Below are 18,404 nucleotides of genomic sequence, written 5' to 3'. Positions count from 1 at the left end.
CAAGCAGAGCACGAATGCAATGGCTCTTCATTTTCCTAGGAAGCTCATGGACTATACAGCAATGTTATAGGCCCCTTACAGTTTTATGCTCTTCTAAATAGGTCCTGGCAATAAAGCCACGGAGAGGCCCAAAAGATCATTTTTAAATGATCTCCACTTGTCCTCGCTTTCCATTAACCACTGAAGAAAATAACAAGAGAAAAATTGGTAGAAAACACTTGGGGACCAATTTTTTTTGCAGTCTTTGCAAACTCTCATTGAAATAGTGGGTGTCTCACCCGCGTGGCAGCAGTGGGATCCATGCACTGAAGCACTGATTACTCTGAATTCTGGACTTTCTTTACAATCCTTGTAATTTGGACGAACACCAATATAAATTATTTCACTGTGGGCAGCCAATAAGGCAGTGGCTTCTTCCAAGTGTCAGAGGATCTGTTATTTTGCTCAGAGGGCTCGTATGTACAGAACAGTAAAAAGAATAAAATCCATTGTAAACATGCACTTTAAAAGATTTATCAGATACTCATAGCTGTACTTAAGAGCACACATGGTTACAAGAACACCAATTTGCTTTACTATTCCCTCTCAGGCCAAGAGTGAGATGTATACTTGTAACAGTCCTGACTGCGCACAAGGAAACGTGTCTTGAAGCAAAGATACCAAACCAGCTCTGACCTATTAAATAACCAGCTTCACAAGCTGCAATCTGTGCACTAGCATTGATTGTGGGGGGTTGGAGATGCCCTGTGGCTGATTCAGTTGAAGGTTATTTAGATCTGTCTGCAGTAAATTTCTCTCTCCTGACTTGAAATTGCGTTGTTCTCCAAGAAACCCAGGTGGGACCTGGCTTTGGGGCAGAGCTGTTCCAGCAAATGCAGGCCATCCTGATGGGCATTCCATTTGGGAGGAAATGATCCCCCCTGAAAGTCTCCTGAACACCATAACGTTGAGTGGAACAAATCGAAGGACCAGCTCTTCCCCTTGACCTTCTGTTTACACTCAAACCTCTCTGGTCAGGCCACTGCCTTTGCAGGGGGAAAGAAGTCCACAGGTTTTAGTTCATAAAAATTTTTTTGTAAAAGCCAGCCCTATTGATAGGGAGGGACTGTATAGGAGTGTGAATTATTTCCTACTCAGCATAACGCACTTAGCAATTAGGGATCGAAATCTTTGCTCTTCAGATCTATTTTCCTAGCTCCCTTATGGCCAACCCTGACCTGCCTGTTTTCCTCTTCACTCTAAAGCCTGAAGTAATTAAGTTATTCACTGCAGCTGCAGGATGGCCAACATCTGTGTGGTGCATTCAGGGTCACTGCAGGCCTGTGTGCAGCAGTGGGCACACAGCAGAGCAACCCAGGCAGCAGTGAAAGCATGCACAGCAATGTGAGCACATTGCAGCCTGGAAGGTGTCCAACGCAAAGAAATGACTCTTGAAATAGAAATTCTTATCTTAGCAATGTGAGAATGGTGGCAGACGCACAAAGTGTCTTCTGTGGTGGAGCTGGGTAGGATATGCAATTATCTGAATTGATGGGAGGCCTGTTTTATTTATTTTTTTTTTAACTTGGTTGCATTTTTTGGTCTCTTCAGCCTGACTTTCAGTCTCTATGTAATATTTTTATAATTTTTCTTTGTCAGTCCTCGGATGTTTTGTTTTTTTTCTCCATAAAACATTGGTTTGCCCCAGTGTGGGGGAGGCTCTGTGGCTTTACACGTTATTTGTTCTGCTTCCAATTGACTGCAGACCAAGGGTTGCTATAATATTCATCTTCCTTGCCTGCCCACCTCTTCCTGATGGGTTCTTTATGGGAAGAATCTGGATAGCTGGACTTTTCTTTCTGCCTGCAGGGCTATACGTTAATGACCTGAAATGCTCTCTAAGTGTTTCAAAAAATAGATCTGCTAATGCATTTTGTGTGCCAGAGAGATGCTGGGAATATTAAAGCAGCATTTGGGACAGCCTTCTAAACTTTGTTCTGGCTGCGTGCAAACAGCACGGGCATTTTGGGACGAAAGGCCACTCACAAAGCACAGGTATGAGCACTGAAACCTCTCTTCTTGGGGAAGGTGAAAGATAAGGACAGAGCAGCCAGGTATGCCAGGAAGCTGCAGGAGTACCCAGTGTAACAGCTGAGCTGCTAAAGGCCACTGAGACAATTGTCAGCAGAGCATCAGGCCGCTGCAAATGATACGAAGGAAAGAGGAGGTACTGGGTAACTGATGCCTTTGGTTAGTTACGTCAGTTTGGAGAGGAGAGACTGCAGTGAAGAAATGCTTTAGGGGGATGAGTTTGCTGCAGAAACACAGTGAAAGCAGCTGGTGAAGAATAAAGACTGGTTGTAGAGAATGGGAGGCGGACTGGCAGGAGGAAAGAAGTTAGAAGGAAAATGGGATGTGAAATTCAGGAAAGGGACGGCTAAAGTGAAGGCGGGCAGTAGGGGGGACCCTGCTGGAGATGTGGGGATGACAGAGTGCCAGGGAAATCCTGCCAGCACACCCAAGGTCAGCCCAACCTACAGGCCAACTGCCAAGTGGATGGCAGCATGGCTCAGGCAGGGTTATGGCCATGCAGGGTTTGAGGGAGGTGCAGGTGTAGGATGGCAGAAAATCCTGTCTGCACGGTCCTTGTGTCCAGGAATATGTGCAGGGATGTGGAAAGCAGAATTAGCAAACTTGCACTAAGAAACGAGAAGTAAAGAAAGGCTTTTCTCTAAAAGCAGCCCTGGAAATGCTGGACATGCTCAGAATGTACTCTGCACAGCTGGAATTTGTCCCTGGCTCCTGGGGATAAAACTTGTGCTTGGGGTACCAACTGTGTGCTGGGATGTTTTGCCTTCAAATCCCATGTGTGACCTTGTGCAAATCAATATAATTTAAAATCGGGCTGTGGACAGCATCCCTATCTTTTATGTTGGCTTATGGTTCCAAAAATGATAGTTTAATACCCGCTAATTTCAATGCATGTAAGTTTCAATCAGAAAAGTTGGGGAGGGCTAAATATTTGCCTTGATATTTACTGGGGGTTTCCGAGTGCTGCATTGACACCAGTAAAGATCCTGCAGGTCTTCACAGCCCCTCTGTGTTTTTGGGTCCCCAGTGCCAGCAGGACTCAATCCACTGAGCACCTTGCATCCTCCCTTTTGTGGAACACTACATGAAGAGGCTGGGAGTGAACACAGCTGCTATTAGCACAGTGCAGGAGGTTATTTTAAATGAAAGGACAGAGGACTTGAGTGCAGAACAGCAATCCTGTGCTGCAAATGCCTTATAGCTACACAACACGCCCCACGCTAAGAGCCTGCATTGATAGGACAGGCTCATCTCCTGGAGTATCACTATGGCTATTTTCCTTGAAAGAAGATCTGTAGCTGTTTTTGCAGCTGGAAAGCAGGCTGGGGCAGGTGGAACTGAATGCATTTGCACTGCAGCACGGCTGTTACTCCAGTGCCTGCACCCAGTGGGCATATGCTCTTGCAAATCGTGGCTTCCACGAGGCGGCTCTTGTAGAGATCAGAAGCTGGAGTGTGAATCAGAGGAGCCTGGCTGGAGGTTGCCCCGTGGGGCGAGCTGGGACCCCACTGCATCCTCGTTACTGCTGACCTTGGCACGAGTGCTGCCTGCTGATGGATCAGCTATGGAGCTGGACAAGCCCTTGGGGAACCGCTGCATTATCTATTATCGTCCCATCAGTGCCTCCCCTGACCCCTCCCAGCTTCGAATGCCACAGGCATCAGGGAGGGAATAAATCTTTGTCTGATACCGAGAGAGAGAGGGAGCGAGAGCAGGAAAAAGGAGAGATGAAAAATGTCCTTTTTATGACTCTCACAACAAAGCTGCCACATGATTCGTAGCAAACATTTCTCTGGGAAGAGGGAGGGAGAGAATGGGGGGAATCAGCAAAAAAGCAGAGCTGCTTCTCTCCCCTGGAAGGTGCCCACAGGGAATTAATAGAGAGGGGGCATGGGTGACCTTTGAAGGTAAATATCCTGTGCAAGGAAACGGGCCCCAGAGCCTCAGAAAGCTCTCACCAATGCCTGTGAGGTGCCTGGTGAGATGCTCCGTGCAGCACACATCCACCAGAACGGAAAGCAGAAAGTGATCTGTGCTAGAGGGAGCAGCAGGGCCAGGGTGTGATTAATAAGGCACTAATAGCAACCCCAGCATTTATTTCGGCTTGTTTCCATGCAGGATGATTCAGGAGGGCTTGTACTCATGAGCCTGGGGACGGCTCCTGACCTTGGTGTCTTTGGGACACTTGGGTACCTTCAGCAGTGCTTGCTCCTCGGCTGCACCATCTGTGCTGTGCCTTGGGCAGGGGGACATCACACACTGTTCTCAGTGGGAAAACTTTGGAGGTCTGTATCCAAGTGGACGTTATTAAAGGCAAGCAAGAGCTTGGTGAGATGGAAAGGGGCTGCCTGCTACTGATGTCTCCCTTTTTGCCCCTAGACAAGCGTGTACCTTAACAGCAAGCACATTCCCAATTGGCAGCAATAAGAAACAGTTATACAGAGCTTGGAGTCCAAAAGCAGGAGAGCACTGACAGCCAGTTGATTTTTAGCAGGGAGGGTCTTGCTGAAACAGATCTGTGGCGACTGGGAGACCCCAGCTGGGAGTGCTCACCCACATGGGTGTCTTTAACTTGTCGGTCATGAAAAGGGAGTTAAATTCCCCACTTTTACCCAAATGGCTGTAACAGCTCCTTGGTGATGCTGGTAATTTGATTTTGTCTATAACGTGCTTTTAAAGTTAGGGGATAAATACAATCAGCCTGCATAAAAGGTAGCTATTAAGGAGCAGACAATTTGAACGATAATAACTTTAAATTAAAAGCCCTTTCTCACTACTTCTGTGGTTGTGGGGTCTGCAGATTTTCCTTAAAACTTTTGGAACGTGCCTAGACTTCTTACAGGCAGCCATTTAACCTCCGTTTATGAAGAAATAAAGCAAAATTGATGTTGATTTTGGTCTACATTGGGGGATACTTTTGCAACATAAAAGCCCTTTTGCCTGCAATTTGCAGAGCAGCCCTGTCACATTGGTGAGGGCTGATACTGATAAAGATAAAGCTTTATAGCTGGGGCATTTGCAGCTAACAGCAAGCTAATGCTGCATTTTCATTTTGATGCAATTAATGTTAATGTCTGCTACGAAAATTGTCATTAAATACCATTTTAAAATCCATTCAATTTGCATATGCAAAGCCCATTTACTATCATGTAAAATACACAGTGCAGTTCATCATGTCTTTTCTCTAGAATTTGTTGCTGTTATTTTGCTGGTAGTGATTATTATCTAGCTCTTAAAATGAAACCTAATGTCTAGTCCAGACCTGCACAGAGCAAGAGAAGTCTGTGCTCCAGTAGCATTGGGGCTGCTTTGGAGACCTTTTTTTGGAGGTTTTAGTATTTGTTTGCATTGGAATTGAACTGGCTTTTCCAAAGCACCCTGTGTACTGCAGCCCCTTTGTGCTGCTGTAGAGGACAGGTGTCTGGGGGTCAGGCTGAGCAGGGTGTTTGTTTTCCCCCACAGAACCCCTGTTCACAACTGCTCATGAGAAATCAGCACAGTGGATAATCAGGAATTGGAGTCTGAGCGACTTGTCAAATGGGTCACTTTTTCCACTTCTAAATGCTGGGTGCTGATCTAGCAAGTATGAGAGAGTGGGATAAAGAATCTGAACTCATCCTTAATTGCACAAGAGTAATTCAACCAGTGTGAGCAGGTAGAAATGCTGCTGCTCTGCCTCAGCATCACTTGCTGACCAGGGAAGCATTATTCTGGCTTACAGCTCTCTGCTCCTTTAAGTCAAAGGATTGACATATAACATTTTAAAGGTTTCCAAGCTTGTATTAAGAGGTGAACTGGGGATGTGTTGTGGCATGCAGACCAGATTTAGGCAGGTGACTGTCAAGGATGGAACCAGGCAGGAAGGCCTGCAAGTAACGCTATGACTCCATCACAGCATGTCTGGTCTTGGGTCATTTCTCTCTTGGGGACTGAGCTGGCTGAGATGCGAGAGTTTTGCAAATATGAAGGTAGGAAGGGATAACGTCATTCTGAGAAGGGCCCTGAGCTTTCCTCCTTACCGTGCTGGGATGCCATAGGTCCTGTCTGCAGGTACATGAGGAGGAGATCTCCTAAAGCGGCTGTATTCATCGTCTTTGCACCGAATGTCCTTGGCCTTGTAGTACAAGTTAAACTCCCGGGCTGTGGTATACCCAGCCTTCAGAGCACCACGGTTCATGGTGATGAAGTCTCGGGGCATATTCTGAGTTAAATTCGTCCTAGGCTTTATTGTGTTCCAGTGGCCTATTGCTGGAAATGAAAGGAAATGTGAGGCAAAGAGAAAAAGGTGATGGTAACTTTCATCTGGGGAGACAGGACGGTGCAAGGTTTGTGTGCCAGGTCTGAGGGCCTCAGCAAGTTTGATTTCATAGGGTAATCCCTGAGAGCACACAGTAGCAGCCCTCTTGAGTTATGGAGTGGCCATATATATGTTGCACTCTTGCAGTTGCCATACCCTTCTCTGCTTGGGGTTTGTGTGATCCAATAGATATTTCCAAGGTGATGGGGAAGATTTACCAATCGCCAAGAAATTTGGGTAATATTAATGGAAGTGGGTGAATGTTGTTTTTTTCAGCCCCAGCTTTCTGAGAAGTAATGAGGAGCATTGGGAAGGAGAGCCCCTGTTAGCATGAGGACTTGTAATATTTTAGTAGCATTGCCATACCTTCAGGGACTCCTCCATCTGTCCTTTCGATGTACAGCCCGTATGAAAAATCCAAGCCTGGCAGTGTATAGCAGTTTCTCAGAGGCTTTCCCAGTTCTGCCTGTGGAAGAATGAGGTTAAAGAAGAAGAATAAAGACCTTGCTTGATGAGTTGCACCCTCTGAAAACAAAATCATGTATAGAACATGGCCATGAGCGCCTGCAGAGGCTCTGACTGCTCTCGGTACCAGATGGATCCCACTGCCCAGACCCAAGCACAAAGGAAATCTCGTAGCTGTGAGGCTTCCTCAGGCCTGGAGCCTGTGGGATGCTGAATTTGGCACAGATTCACAACTGAGTTATAAGGTGATCCAGCCACGCTGGAAATCGTGGCCTTGACAATATATATGATTTTAATCTAATTGTTTGACTAATTTCTCCTTTGGCCAGGGTGCCCAGCCATGGTGGGCAGACAGATTTTTTTAAATTTATTTATTTATTTTTTTTTCAGCAGCTGACCTTAAATTTCCTTTGAAGTATTTCACTTCCAAGTTGTTCGCTCTCCATAAACTCTCCCAAATGCAATCACACTGCCACTCCTGCCTGGGAATAATCAAGGCGCAAGGCATGTTGCGGTGGGATAAGGGCAGTGAAGGAGGGGGAGCAGAGCTTGGGATTTATAGCACAGAAAAGAAGAGAACTTGAGCTCAATAATCTCATTTCTATTTAGTTTCAAAATGAACTCTTACCCAGCCCATGTGTATCCCAGCCTGGTGTTGTCTGTGGGATTAACTGACCTCCCTTCACCCCTTTGTCCCAACCCTCCCATCTCCATGGTGAAGTCACTGCAGGATGTGTGTATCTTGAAACCTTATTGCTGCTTGAAAGAGAGGCCATGGAGAAGGGAAGGGTGAGAGCAGTCGGGCTGTGTGTGTTCCTGCTGGGGAGAGGGAGCAGAGCGAGGCATTCAGCTCCTTGCAGCCCTGAGGCATGGGGTGGGTGCCTTGGGATGGGTTATTTTCCATGGGAAGCCTGTTGAGGAAGGTTGTAAGTGTTGGGGCAAATGGCAATGTTGAAATACTGCTCTGTGGCTGAGATCTCTGTGTCTGCAAAGCCACACAGCAGGGCTTCAGGTACAGCTGGACATTGGCTTCCCAGGTCTGGGAGGGAAATCCTGCACCCTGGGGTCGTTAAATCCAACCACTCATGGCACTGTGGAACTGATGTGGTATCCCTGTGATTCCCAGCAGCACAAGCTCACCAGAAAATGAATTTTCTGGACTTACTAAGATCCTTTGGTAAACTCCAGCAGCCTATTGCCCTCTGCAAGGCTATGGATCCTTTGATGCGAGCAAACACGAGCAATGAGCTGCTTGAAAGCAACCAACTCAGCTACCTGCTCGAACCTGTGCATAACATGGCTGCTTTTTCCCCACTGCCTCCTGCAGACCTCTGGCAGAGGAAGGGACCATTCCTTGCAGATGTGTGCAGCGATGGCAGCAAGAGGGCTTTTAGCACTGCTGCCATTGAAATATCGCGCGGCGGTGCTAAACCATATGTGCATGCTGGGTGTGAGTCAGGGAGCTCACGCAAAACGCATAAACTGGTGCCAGGAGTGATAAAGGAGCTTTCAGTGTTGATCTATTTCTCTGGTATTTACAGGCATTCGTATGGCAGCTATTTTTAGGGAGAGTTGTCACTGATCTTGCAGGGAAATTGAACAGCGTTGTTCAGATGCACGAGGAAAGGCTTTACCCAGGGCTCGTGTTCTGATCCTGGGTCAGCTGAGCGAGGCCAAGAATCTGCTGCTGGGGTGAAGGTGTGGCAGGTGGGAGGAAATTGCTGAGAAGCTGCAGGAAAGGAGAGGCAAAGTGGCTTCCAGACCTCAGAATGCACAACTCTGTAGAACAGAAGAAATTCCCCTTTGCAGAGCGCGCGATGTTACCTCAAAGTGAGCGTGTGCTGTTTCTTCTTACGATCAGGTGGCATTTTACAGTCGCTTTGCACTGAATAAATAAAGTTGAAGGTGCTGGATAATTAATTAAAAAAAAAAATCTGGTCCAATATGTTGAACAGGGAGAGAATCGGCGGCTCTGAAGGAAACCAATGGGCTCAGAGGACTCTGGCTGCATGCCAAGGGTTTTACCCACAAAAGCAAAGAAGGGGAAGGATGTAGCAGGAATGAATCCTGCTGAGTGTAATCAAAGATTAGCCTTTCTCATTCATAAATTAGCAAAACGCTGTCGCAACCTCACGGGCTGGTTTCCTTTGCTTGTCCTCGGGCAATGTAGGTGTGCTGTGCCATGAGCTGTGGTGGGAGAGAGCCAAAGTTGGTGCAGAAGGTCCTTTTTTCCTCCCCAGCTCCAGCACTGCTTCCTGTGTTCGGGTTTAGACTGTCACAAAGCTGCTTGGCTGGAATACAGATCTGTCTGACAGCTGTGCCCATCAGCAGACAACTTCATTAAACCTCATTAAGATGTCATTTCTCTGCCTTATTTCCCACCTCTTGGCTCTAATTAAAACCGTCTCTCTCTGCATCCCAGGCGGTCCTAATTTTCTCTGGGTACCTTCTGCAAGTTTTCTCCCTTTATGACCTCAGTGAGGAAAATCAGGCATCTTAAACACTGTTTATCTAGCCTGTTCACAAACACAACTCCAGGCTTTTTCCTCACACACTCCCAGTGCATCCTGCAGAGACCGCCTCTTCCCGGGCCTGCAAGAAATGTGTGCTGAGGCTCTGCTTTCTAAAACTCTCTTTAAGGGCTCAGCTAATGCATCCCTTCCCCCTGAGCAGGGTGATTCTAATTTTTGAACCAGGGGTGTGTGCTCTGTGCTTGGAGGACGCTGCTCCAAGCAATGCAGTGTTGGAGCTGTGTGGTCAGTGAGATGCCCTGGTTGGCTGCAGTGCTGGGAGTACTGAACTCCCTTGCTCTTCCCAGGTAGGTTCCCATTCATGCAGCCCTAGATTTGGGTTTGAGTGTCTGATGGTGTTGGAAAATGTTTGATGCAAAGCAAAAGCTGGGCTTGGAAGCTGATCCGTGTGTGAGGAGAGCTGGGTGAGCCGCAAAAGAGCAGAGAAGTAAAGGAACTCGCAGGCTTGCTGTAAACCTCATTTATGTTCCATCCCCTGGCATTTATGATCCATCAACACACATTGCATTAATTTGCTAAAGATGGCTGAGATAGAGAGGGGTGAGGCACCTGCCTGTGTGCAGAGGGGTACGATGAGAGATGGAGGCCTTTTAATCCATGCATCTCCTGCAGCCCTTTGGGAGGGGATGCTGGGCAGATTCACAGATCCCCTCGTCTCCAGCTCAGCAGGGGTGCCCCATCCCCTCCCCATCAGCTCCGTCCTGCCGATGGATGCCTGCAAACCTGCTGCATTTCCAACCCGGCAGGCCCTGCTTCCTTTCCTACCTTCTGTTCCACTTTTCATTACACCCCCTTGTACAGTAAAGCCTCCCGTCACGCTGCCATTACTATTATTATTGCAGATTTACTGCACTTGCAGAGTGAAGTGATGGCAGTGACAAGGCCCAGCATTTTTCCCTCCTTCCCCCCGCGACAGCTTGAAATCAAGCCCTTCATTTGCATTTACATGATCTTGCTGTGCAGCTTATGAGATCGGGAGATTTATTTGCTACTTAGCTTGATGTTTGATTACACTCTAAGAAGGCAGTGAGCTACAAAGTGCAGGGATACATCAGAACTGAGCTACTGAAAGCCTCTGGGGGACAGTAACTCAACATCAGGTTTAGGTAGATGAGAAAGGGAATGTTCAGTGTTTTGAGAAAGGCAAATTTGATCAGCTTTTTTTTTTTTTTTTAAAGGTGAAAAACTTATTTTTCCATCTCTCACAAAAATGGTTGGGAAAACAAGAATAGTATTAAAATGCACGTGAAAATCTGGATGTGTTGATGCAGAAGAAGTCCAAGCAGGGCTGGTGGATGCTGGGCTGCGTGCTGCTAAGTGCTGTTAACTTCCCCTCCCAGGAAGATTATTAATAATAAGTTGGCACTTATCTTTGAAGATTCTCATAAGCATTAAAGGTCAAAGACGAAGGAAGTTTTGCTTGATGAAGGACCACAAAATCTGGCCCTGATTTATTAAACTTCAGAATGTGCCACCAAGTGATGATCCTGCCGTAACGGCTGGGGAAACTGAGGCAGGGAATGAATGTGTCTGTGACTAATGGCAAAGGAAGTGGGGGTTGGATGGGGGAAATCAGGAGTGTGGCCGTGTTCAGGCTGAGACAACACTGGGTTGTGAGCCTTCCAGAGCACAGGGAGATGGCTGGGCAAGCAGCTCTCATGGAGTCCAGCAAGAAAACGCTTGTTGGTCTGACATATGCAGCTGGACTCCTGACACTACAAACCCTCCAGACAGGGCAGGGATGCTGCTAACCCAGCTACACACGGTTTTTGAGCAGCCTACACTGATGTGCTCCTGACGGATCCACCTCAGGTGTGAATTTCAGAACTGCCCTCCCCTCTGGAAGCGATGTTTTGCACGAGGCTGGCTGCAGGAGGTTGTGTGAGCAGTGGGACACAGGTGTCCCCTCACTGGGTCAGACACAGCTGCACACACAGGATGAAGGGGGCTCTTTTACCCCAGGGGCTTTCCCTACACAAGCTGAGCTTGCCCCCTCCCCTCTGTTCTACACTCAAGGGCAGGACCTGCTGCAGCAGGATGGGATCACTGATAACCAAAGATCCCTGGCACAGAATTCTATGTCTGTAGAAAGACACCTCTATCTGGTACTGTAGCTTTGCTTGCAAACTTTGTACTTATGCTATTACAATTAATCATTTAGAACTTAAGAAAGAGTATACCCCATTACATAAAAGACTCCAGCAGTGATCTTTATCCAACTTGTAAAATGGGCAGACTTGATGCGACTGAATAATTTTCCTCTCATCTGCACAAAATCATGAATGCAAGTCATACTTGGAGCCTGAAGTGAACACTGTGAGACCAGCCTATAATTACCAAAATAGAAAAAAAGAACAGCGTTTTCTAATGAATGACAAGCCACTAGGTGGAAATCTAATTTGGTCTAATTAAGCAGCCTTTGTGAGGATTTGTCTTTAGATGAAAAGAGGGAGCCAAAGAGATCTAAATGCAAATGAACTCTATCGTTTTGGTTTTAAAGGGCCAGGCAGATATGAAAGTATTTGCCTATGTAAGACTTTCATTTGTTTTCATGGGCTCATTCACCTTCCAGGTTTCCCTTGAAAAATATTTTGTGCCCCCACATTCCTGGGCTCTGGATACTGGTTGCTGTTTATTGAGTTAACACACAATATGCTGTTTGAAAGGTAATTTTTGAACTGTAGAGCAATGCAAATATTAAGTCTTGATTTCTCTGCAACAGAGCTGCATCTTTCAGCTGTTTGCAAATGGTTTTGGACAAAAACATTCTTCTGGGGAGCCAGATCTATGATCTACTACTTTTGCTGCAAGGCTCTGTATAACTCAGGGGGCACCTGCAGGACCCTGAGCTCTTCCTCAGAGTCTCTGTGTCGGTACAGATCAGTCCAGCACTGATAAATCATCTCCACCTCACCCCACTGTGCTGCTTCTTCCAACAGTCCCAATGCTGGGAGCTGGCAGCCTGAGTATGGCCCAAAGGCTGAGAGTCGCAGAGGGGTTTGACTGTAATTGAGATGCAAATATTGGAAATTATCTTCTCCTGCTCTGTTAAATCTGCTTCTGAGTTAAAGATAAATTTGTGTCTATGTAAGGTTTCATGCCAGTACTGAAGGTCAAAGAAGCCTCTGTGTTTCTGGAGTGGGTGTCAAGCCACGACGAAGCAGTGCATGCTATTCATAAAACAAAGCTGTAGGCAGGAAGGAGATGTTATTTAGGATAAATGAAGATGTGTGCAGCTCATGGTTGCTGCTAACCTGAGGTCTGACCTGCACCTCATCCCCAGAGCTACAGCCATCACCCATCTCTGGTGTGAGGAATGAGCACGGGATGGATGTGGGGGAAGTGGCAGAGATGTTTGGGGCAGGGAAGGTTCTGCCCTGCTGGGAATTCTGACACCAAATTCAGCTGGAGAACGCTGTTGCTCAGCTCCTGTTGGCTTCAGAGGGAGTTTTACCTGCGAGCGGGATTTGGGTTAGTTGGTGGCTGAGACAACATTCTATAAATGTTGAAGAGATGGGATGGAATGTTAAATGGAAAAAAAAAAAGTTCCCTTAGAGCAGTTACAACCTTTTCTCTGTGCTTCATCCTAAGTAATATCTTTTCTATAAGCCTCCCCATCTGTTACTCCGAGAAAAATCTCTTTATGTTCTCAGGGCCAGATGTTGTTTGAGTTTATGTGCAGGACAGCTCAACTCAGTGAAGCTGCTTTTTATGCCATGTAACTTGCTGGTGTCTCTTTCAGCTCCATACAGGTAGTTTTAATTTCCTCCTCCCAAATTTCTTTGGGTCCCTATAGAAAATATTAGGCAAAGATCTGCCAGCACGGCATCCATATACTCACAGTGACATTTAAGGAGTTGAATGCAAATGAGAATGTGGCTCTGTGTGTTTTTGAGCAGACCGAATATGGCCGTATTCCCGATACAGCAAAACAGTTTCTTGGTGGCATAGGTCTGATTTCAGGGCCAAATTCAACCCTCACTCAAATGAGATGCTGGCTGCCCTCATCTTGCAGCACAATTTGCCTGAAGTCAGTACAGCTGTGGTTCCTCCCAGGACAAGGCATTCAATATCTTGGACTAGCAGACAACTTGCTTACTTTGGGCAAGTTTTTGGTTTAAGAATCTCCCTGCCTTCACTCAAGGAGAAGCTCTAATCTCTGATCACAGATGCAGGAACTTTGTACCTTCAGTCACTTCACATACAGAATAATCTCCATTTTCATTAGAGAATAGATAAAAGTTTTTGCTGCTTAAAAAAAAAAAAAGATGCTGTTTCTTTAATGTAATAAAATCTCAGCAGGACAGAATGTCTTTACTAGACTATCCCCCACTATTCCCATAAGAAATCAAATATAATCCTATTTAAGAAGCTTTAAATAATTTTGAGCTTCCATATTGACTTATTAAAATGCAGCTTAAAAAACGCCTTCCTTGCAATCCCTTTACAAGGGTCAGGGATATAAAATTTGAAGAAATACGATTAGTAGATCAGTTGGAAAGATATCTGCAGCAGCTCCTGGTTTTATTCCTTAAAGTGCCCTTCTAGGAGGAAAGGTGATTCTGTCACACAGTGGCACCATCTCCTGATAAGGGCTGATAAGGGCTGAGACCCTTACTTCCTAGCTGTACCTCCTGCCCCTCCACCCAAAGCATTTCATGGGTTTTTCTTAAACCCATAGAGCTCTTGCAGGGAGGATTGAATTTGTGTCCTCATAGCGCAGCAAAATAGAGGCTGATCAGGCTCAAGGTGCAGAGGAAGCCAGTTGTGCTTTTGCCCATCCATTTGCTGGTGCCGAAGACCAAGTGATGGTAATAGAGATGCAAATATGTCATGGAGGAAAGGGGCACTGCAGAGCTATTGTGAGCATGAGCTCACGTTGGCCCACATTGCTTTCTTTTTACTGCCTGGAAACTGTTAGGGAGGAAGAGCTCCTGTAAGCTTCCAGATTTTGGAGTGGGACGACCCCTTCTCACTTTCTGAATGTGCTCTATGTGCTCATTTCTATGTGCTCACATCCAGGCCTGTTGACTTGGGAAGAACTGGAGCCGTAACCAAGAGTGCTAGAAAAATTAGCTGAAAGTCTCTAAGCAGAGAAAATTGAGTCAGTTACATGTCCTGAGCTTCAGCTCTGCACATCTCCTGGGATTAGCAGGGTTGTGTGGATGTAAATGATGAGACAATTTGACCCCCGCTCTTGAAGTATATTAAATACAATGAAGATCCAAATTGTGCTGTCAGTTAGACAGAACTCCTATTAAGCACAGAGGGGCTTGTGCTACTGCAAAAATCTGCCCAAGTCATTTGCTCTGTCCTACAGCAAAATGTATTCAACATGCTGAAATTAAACCGCAAAACCTAGTGAGCAAAATCACACCCTGCCCATTACACTTACAGCCAGTTACTGTGAAATCCTAATGTGTCAGGCTCTTTCTCTGGGAAATAAGGCAGCTAATAACTTTACTCCTGCCTAAGGCTGGACTTTGGTCAAGGCTGTCAAGGCTTCTATGATTTTCACGTGTTTCTGAAAAAATACCCATGATTTTGACACGCTGGGGCTTGTGTGAGCAAGCAGGGAGCTGTAATAGCTGAACTTCCTCAGGAGCTGCAGTGCTCAACCTTGGGCTCTCAGCAAGACGAACACCAAAGCAGCCCTGAGCCCGTGAGTGCCTCAGTGTCTGCAGCTCCCAATGAAGTCAATGGCAGTCAAGTGTGATTGACTGCTGGTAGGATCCTGCCCTGAATTTTCTCTTGTGGCAGAAAAAGAAGCAGTGACACCAAAGGCAAGACCGACCAGCAAATGCTGGTGAGAGCCTGAGTCCCCCAAGGAGTTGTCAGGGCAGGAAAAATCTCAAGACTTCCTAATTTTCTACATTTATGACAATTGTGGAACTAGGCTGAAGCAGCGCTGGGAACTTGCTGCTGATGGTTAAAGGGCTATTATTGCCCATGAGCTAATTGCTAAAGGCAGCAGAAATATGGCAAAAGATATTTGCCTTACAAATTAATGCTCATCTTTGATCCCTGCATTTTTATGAAATTCCTTTTAATCCTATATCTGAGTCCCTCACCTCTTTCTCCACCAAGTCTTCTACCTGCAATCTCAGTCCTGCTCTGTGCTACTGTTCCCCTCAGTCCTGTCCATTTCCAAAAGCCTGGAATGAGAGGGCTCAGACGTGGCTCAGGGGATGCACACAAACAGCCCGACTGCTTGCAGGGGGGCTGCTCTTGTGAGGCAAGCAAGGGTTGGCTCTAAAACCCCACTTCATAATCGCATCATATTTGATGAATCAGACGTTTTATGTGCTTGAGCATATGTGTTCCCTTCGTACTCAGCCATTGCAGAGGGATCCTGCTCGGCTGGAGTGCTGACCCATATTTTCCCGGCTGCAGTCCAAATTGGGTTGCTAAAAGGTAAAGGAAAAAATCTGTCTCATCACATCTCTCCCAACCCCTGTTCAGCTGCTGTGGTATTTTCCTTCATTATGCTGCTGTCTCAGACTGTAAACCTCTCTAATTTCCTACATCGCAGCTATTTATTTAAATGCTAACTCGCATTATGAAGTGATAATCCACAAGCGCAGGAGATAATTTATGAAGCATTTAAATTAAGAGGAGCAGCTAATTGGGAGCATGTGTCTTATAAGCCTTGCTAACACCAGAAAACTACAAATTAGGGAGAAAATGGAAGATATTTTTATCTTGCTTTTTTCTTTTGTAATGCACTGAGGAAAAATATTACCATACATCACACAACACTGCTGCTCACAGAAGTCCTCTCTTCTTTTCTGTTGTTCTCCTCATGGCCAGTGTAACACACAGTGCTCTCGTTTCCTCATTATAACACCAAATAATCTTTGCTCTCACAGAAGGTGCAACAAGGTGGGGTTTTCTGTTTCCAAATGAAGCGGAATAAATTTTCCAGGGAAGGTCCCCTTCTCAGCTACACGTGTTAATTTAAAAGAGCAAAGACTCCCTTGTTATATCGGGATGCTAAAACGCACTTAATTTAGGACTGCATCACCCTGTAAGAGCTTTATGGGCTTTTGTTGAAATGAGAATGAACGTAAACGGCTGCTAATAGAGGAAAAGCCAGCGTGAGATGGCCGCAGGGCTGCAGAGAATGTATTTGGGATGCTCTGTGCAGGTTTTGGTGCCAAACTGACAAGCTTGGATTTCATCAAAGCTTAGTGCTTGAGTCAGAAAGACAAATTCTAACCTGGATGCAAACACCAGTACCCCGTAATACGTGATTCCCAGGGTTACAGCTGTGTGATGGAGATTGCTCAGGGAATGCTGCTGGGATGGGTGATGTACGAACACTTGGGAGGAAGGGGAAGACAGTAACCATACCCTCCTGGAGGCTCACGGCCATCCACAGTCCCTGGTTTTGCTCTTCGACGCTGCTGCCTCAAGGGGTGAGTTGCAATACTTTGTTTTGCAATAGGAAATGGCCTCTTCCTGCCAGCGTAATTCCACTTTGGCTGCTTTTTGGGTTGCTGGATCTGCAGAATTGCTGGGACTTTCTCTCAGAGGAGAGAGAGAATTTGTCAGTGCTCCCCCAGGAGCATCGCAGGCACCCAGATTGTTGTGCTAATGCAGTTAGGAAAGAACTGAGGTGTTTAGAAAGCTGACAGCAAGGACTGCCTTAATATACCGCTCTCTTCCCTTCTTCAGCTACAACTTAAGAGTAGTTTCCAGCACAGTTGTGTGAGATGTTTAGTTAGGATCCTCCTTTATAGGCAGCCAGTTCTTGTGGGTCCCTAGAGTGGTTGCTTGAGACAGATTTGCTGTTAGAGTACAACACGGTGCACATCTCCTGCCTCGCTGGGTGCTGCGAGCCGCAGGGAGGGCTGTGTGAAAGGATGCTCTGGAAGCATGTGGGAATTGAACCTCACACGTGTGCTCTGTTTGTAGAAAATACCCTGCCTTAGTATTTGCATTTGTGTTTCTGCACTTACAAATCTCCCTTTACATACATCCTGTCAAAAGCAGTCAGCAAACAGGCTCTGGCATTATTGGAGCTGCTCCTCGATTGGAAGGAAACCATAAATCTGAAACTTCAATCATATCTTTATGATCATTCAGCAAACAGAGATGGAGGATTTATTCAACATGGGATAGCAAAGGGGAAACTGCAGGGGGTTATTGCAGGAGATATTGGTTTAGCTAAGGCAGAACTGCTCCCTCGGGCCTCTCTATGGACGAGCCAATGAACAATGGCACCAATGACAATAACAAGGCAATTATGGGGAAGAGGGTGAGGAGGGGGTAATGCTTTGTTAAAGATATAGGTAAGATTCCAGCATGGTGTCTCTTTTGTGTGCTTTCAAAACTAAAGGATGGTGTGTCTGCCTGGGGTGGTCTTATTAGGAGCTGCTGATCCTAAAAACACAGCGAGTGCTTAAAAGAGCTTCTAGCTTGTGTGTGATTGTGCTGCTTTTAGGATTTTATGAAGATTTCCTCCCTCATTAAATAGGGCTGGCAATAGGGTTCCCTAATCCATCCTACACCCCAGGGCAGGAGATAAGTACCAAAACCTCTGCTGGCAGAGGTTTGTCTCTCTGGCCACAGCTGATGTTGGGCTTTCTGCATTTAGGACGTACTCTTGTTCCTGGGAGGGAGCCCAGGGCACTTCCCTCTGCTGGGGGATGCTCAGACTGTTACCCCAGGCTGGTAATGCTGTTGTGCCATGGTGCTGCTGCCCTAATGCGCAGCGATGCTGGGGTCAGCAGTGGGCACAGGCAACAAAGTTGTCCGAGTGCAGGACGGGAACACAAGGTACACAAAGATGTTCAAAGGAGAGCTGGATCCTGCTGCTGCCACCAACAGACTGGCACAAAATCCGCACCTTTTCAGTGTGCGTTCGAGACAAATGCCTCTTTTTAAAAAGATGCAGTGGTGCAAAAGCGGGAACTGAGCGATCCATCGCCACCTGTCCTGCCTCCCCTCCCCTTCCTCTGGCAATTTTTCCTCCTCCTCTTCCCTTGCGAGCCCCCAAGCAGTTTGTTTTTGCCTGTGGAAGGAAGCTTGAAATATTG

The 18,404-nt window shown here is 46.4% G+C and overlaps 1 protein-coding gene and 1 long non-coding RNA gene across 2 annotated transcripts in view; one reads left to right on the top strand and one right to left on the bottom strand.

Moving 5' to 3' along the window:
- CFAP77 (cilia and flagella associated protein 77) overlaps positions 1 to 18,404 on the bottom strand; it is a 51,945-nt gene that overhangs the window by 14,516 nt on the left and 19,025 nt on the right. The window contains exons 2-3 of the mRNA XM_048965667.1: positions 6,734 to 6,833; positions 6,090 to 6,318 (exon numbers count right to left, since the gene is read on the bottom strand). Coding sequence (XP_048821624.1) covers positions 6,090 to 6,318; positions 6,734 to 6,833 — 329 coding nt within the window. The remainder of the gene's footprint in view (positions 1 to 6,089; positions 6,319 to 6,733; positions 6,834 to 18,404) is intronic.
- The window catches only part of LOC125702433 (uncharacterized), a 31,257-nt gene that overhangs the window by 6,780 nt on the left and 6,073 nt on the right, over positions 1 to 18,404 (top strand). The window lies entirely within an intron of this gene.

Source organism: Lagopus muta, chromosome 19 (assembly GCF_023343835.1).
Source record: "Lagopus muta isolate bLagMut1 chromosome 19, bLagMut1 primary, whole genome shotgun sequence".
NCBI lineage: Eukaryota > Metazoa > Chordata > Aves > Galliformes > Phasianidae > Lagopus > Lagopus muta.
This window is presented reverse-complemented; position numbering and strand designations above follow the sequence as displayed.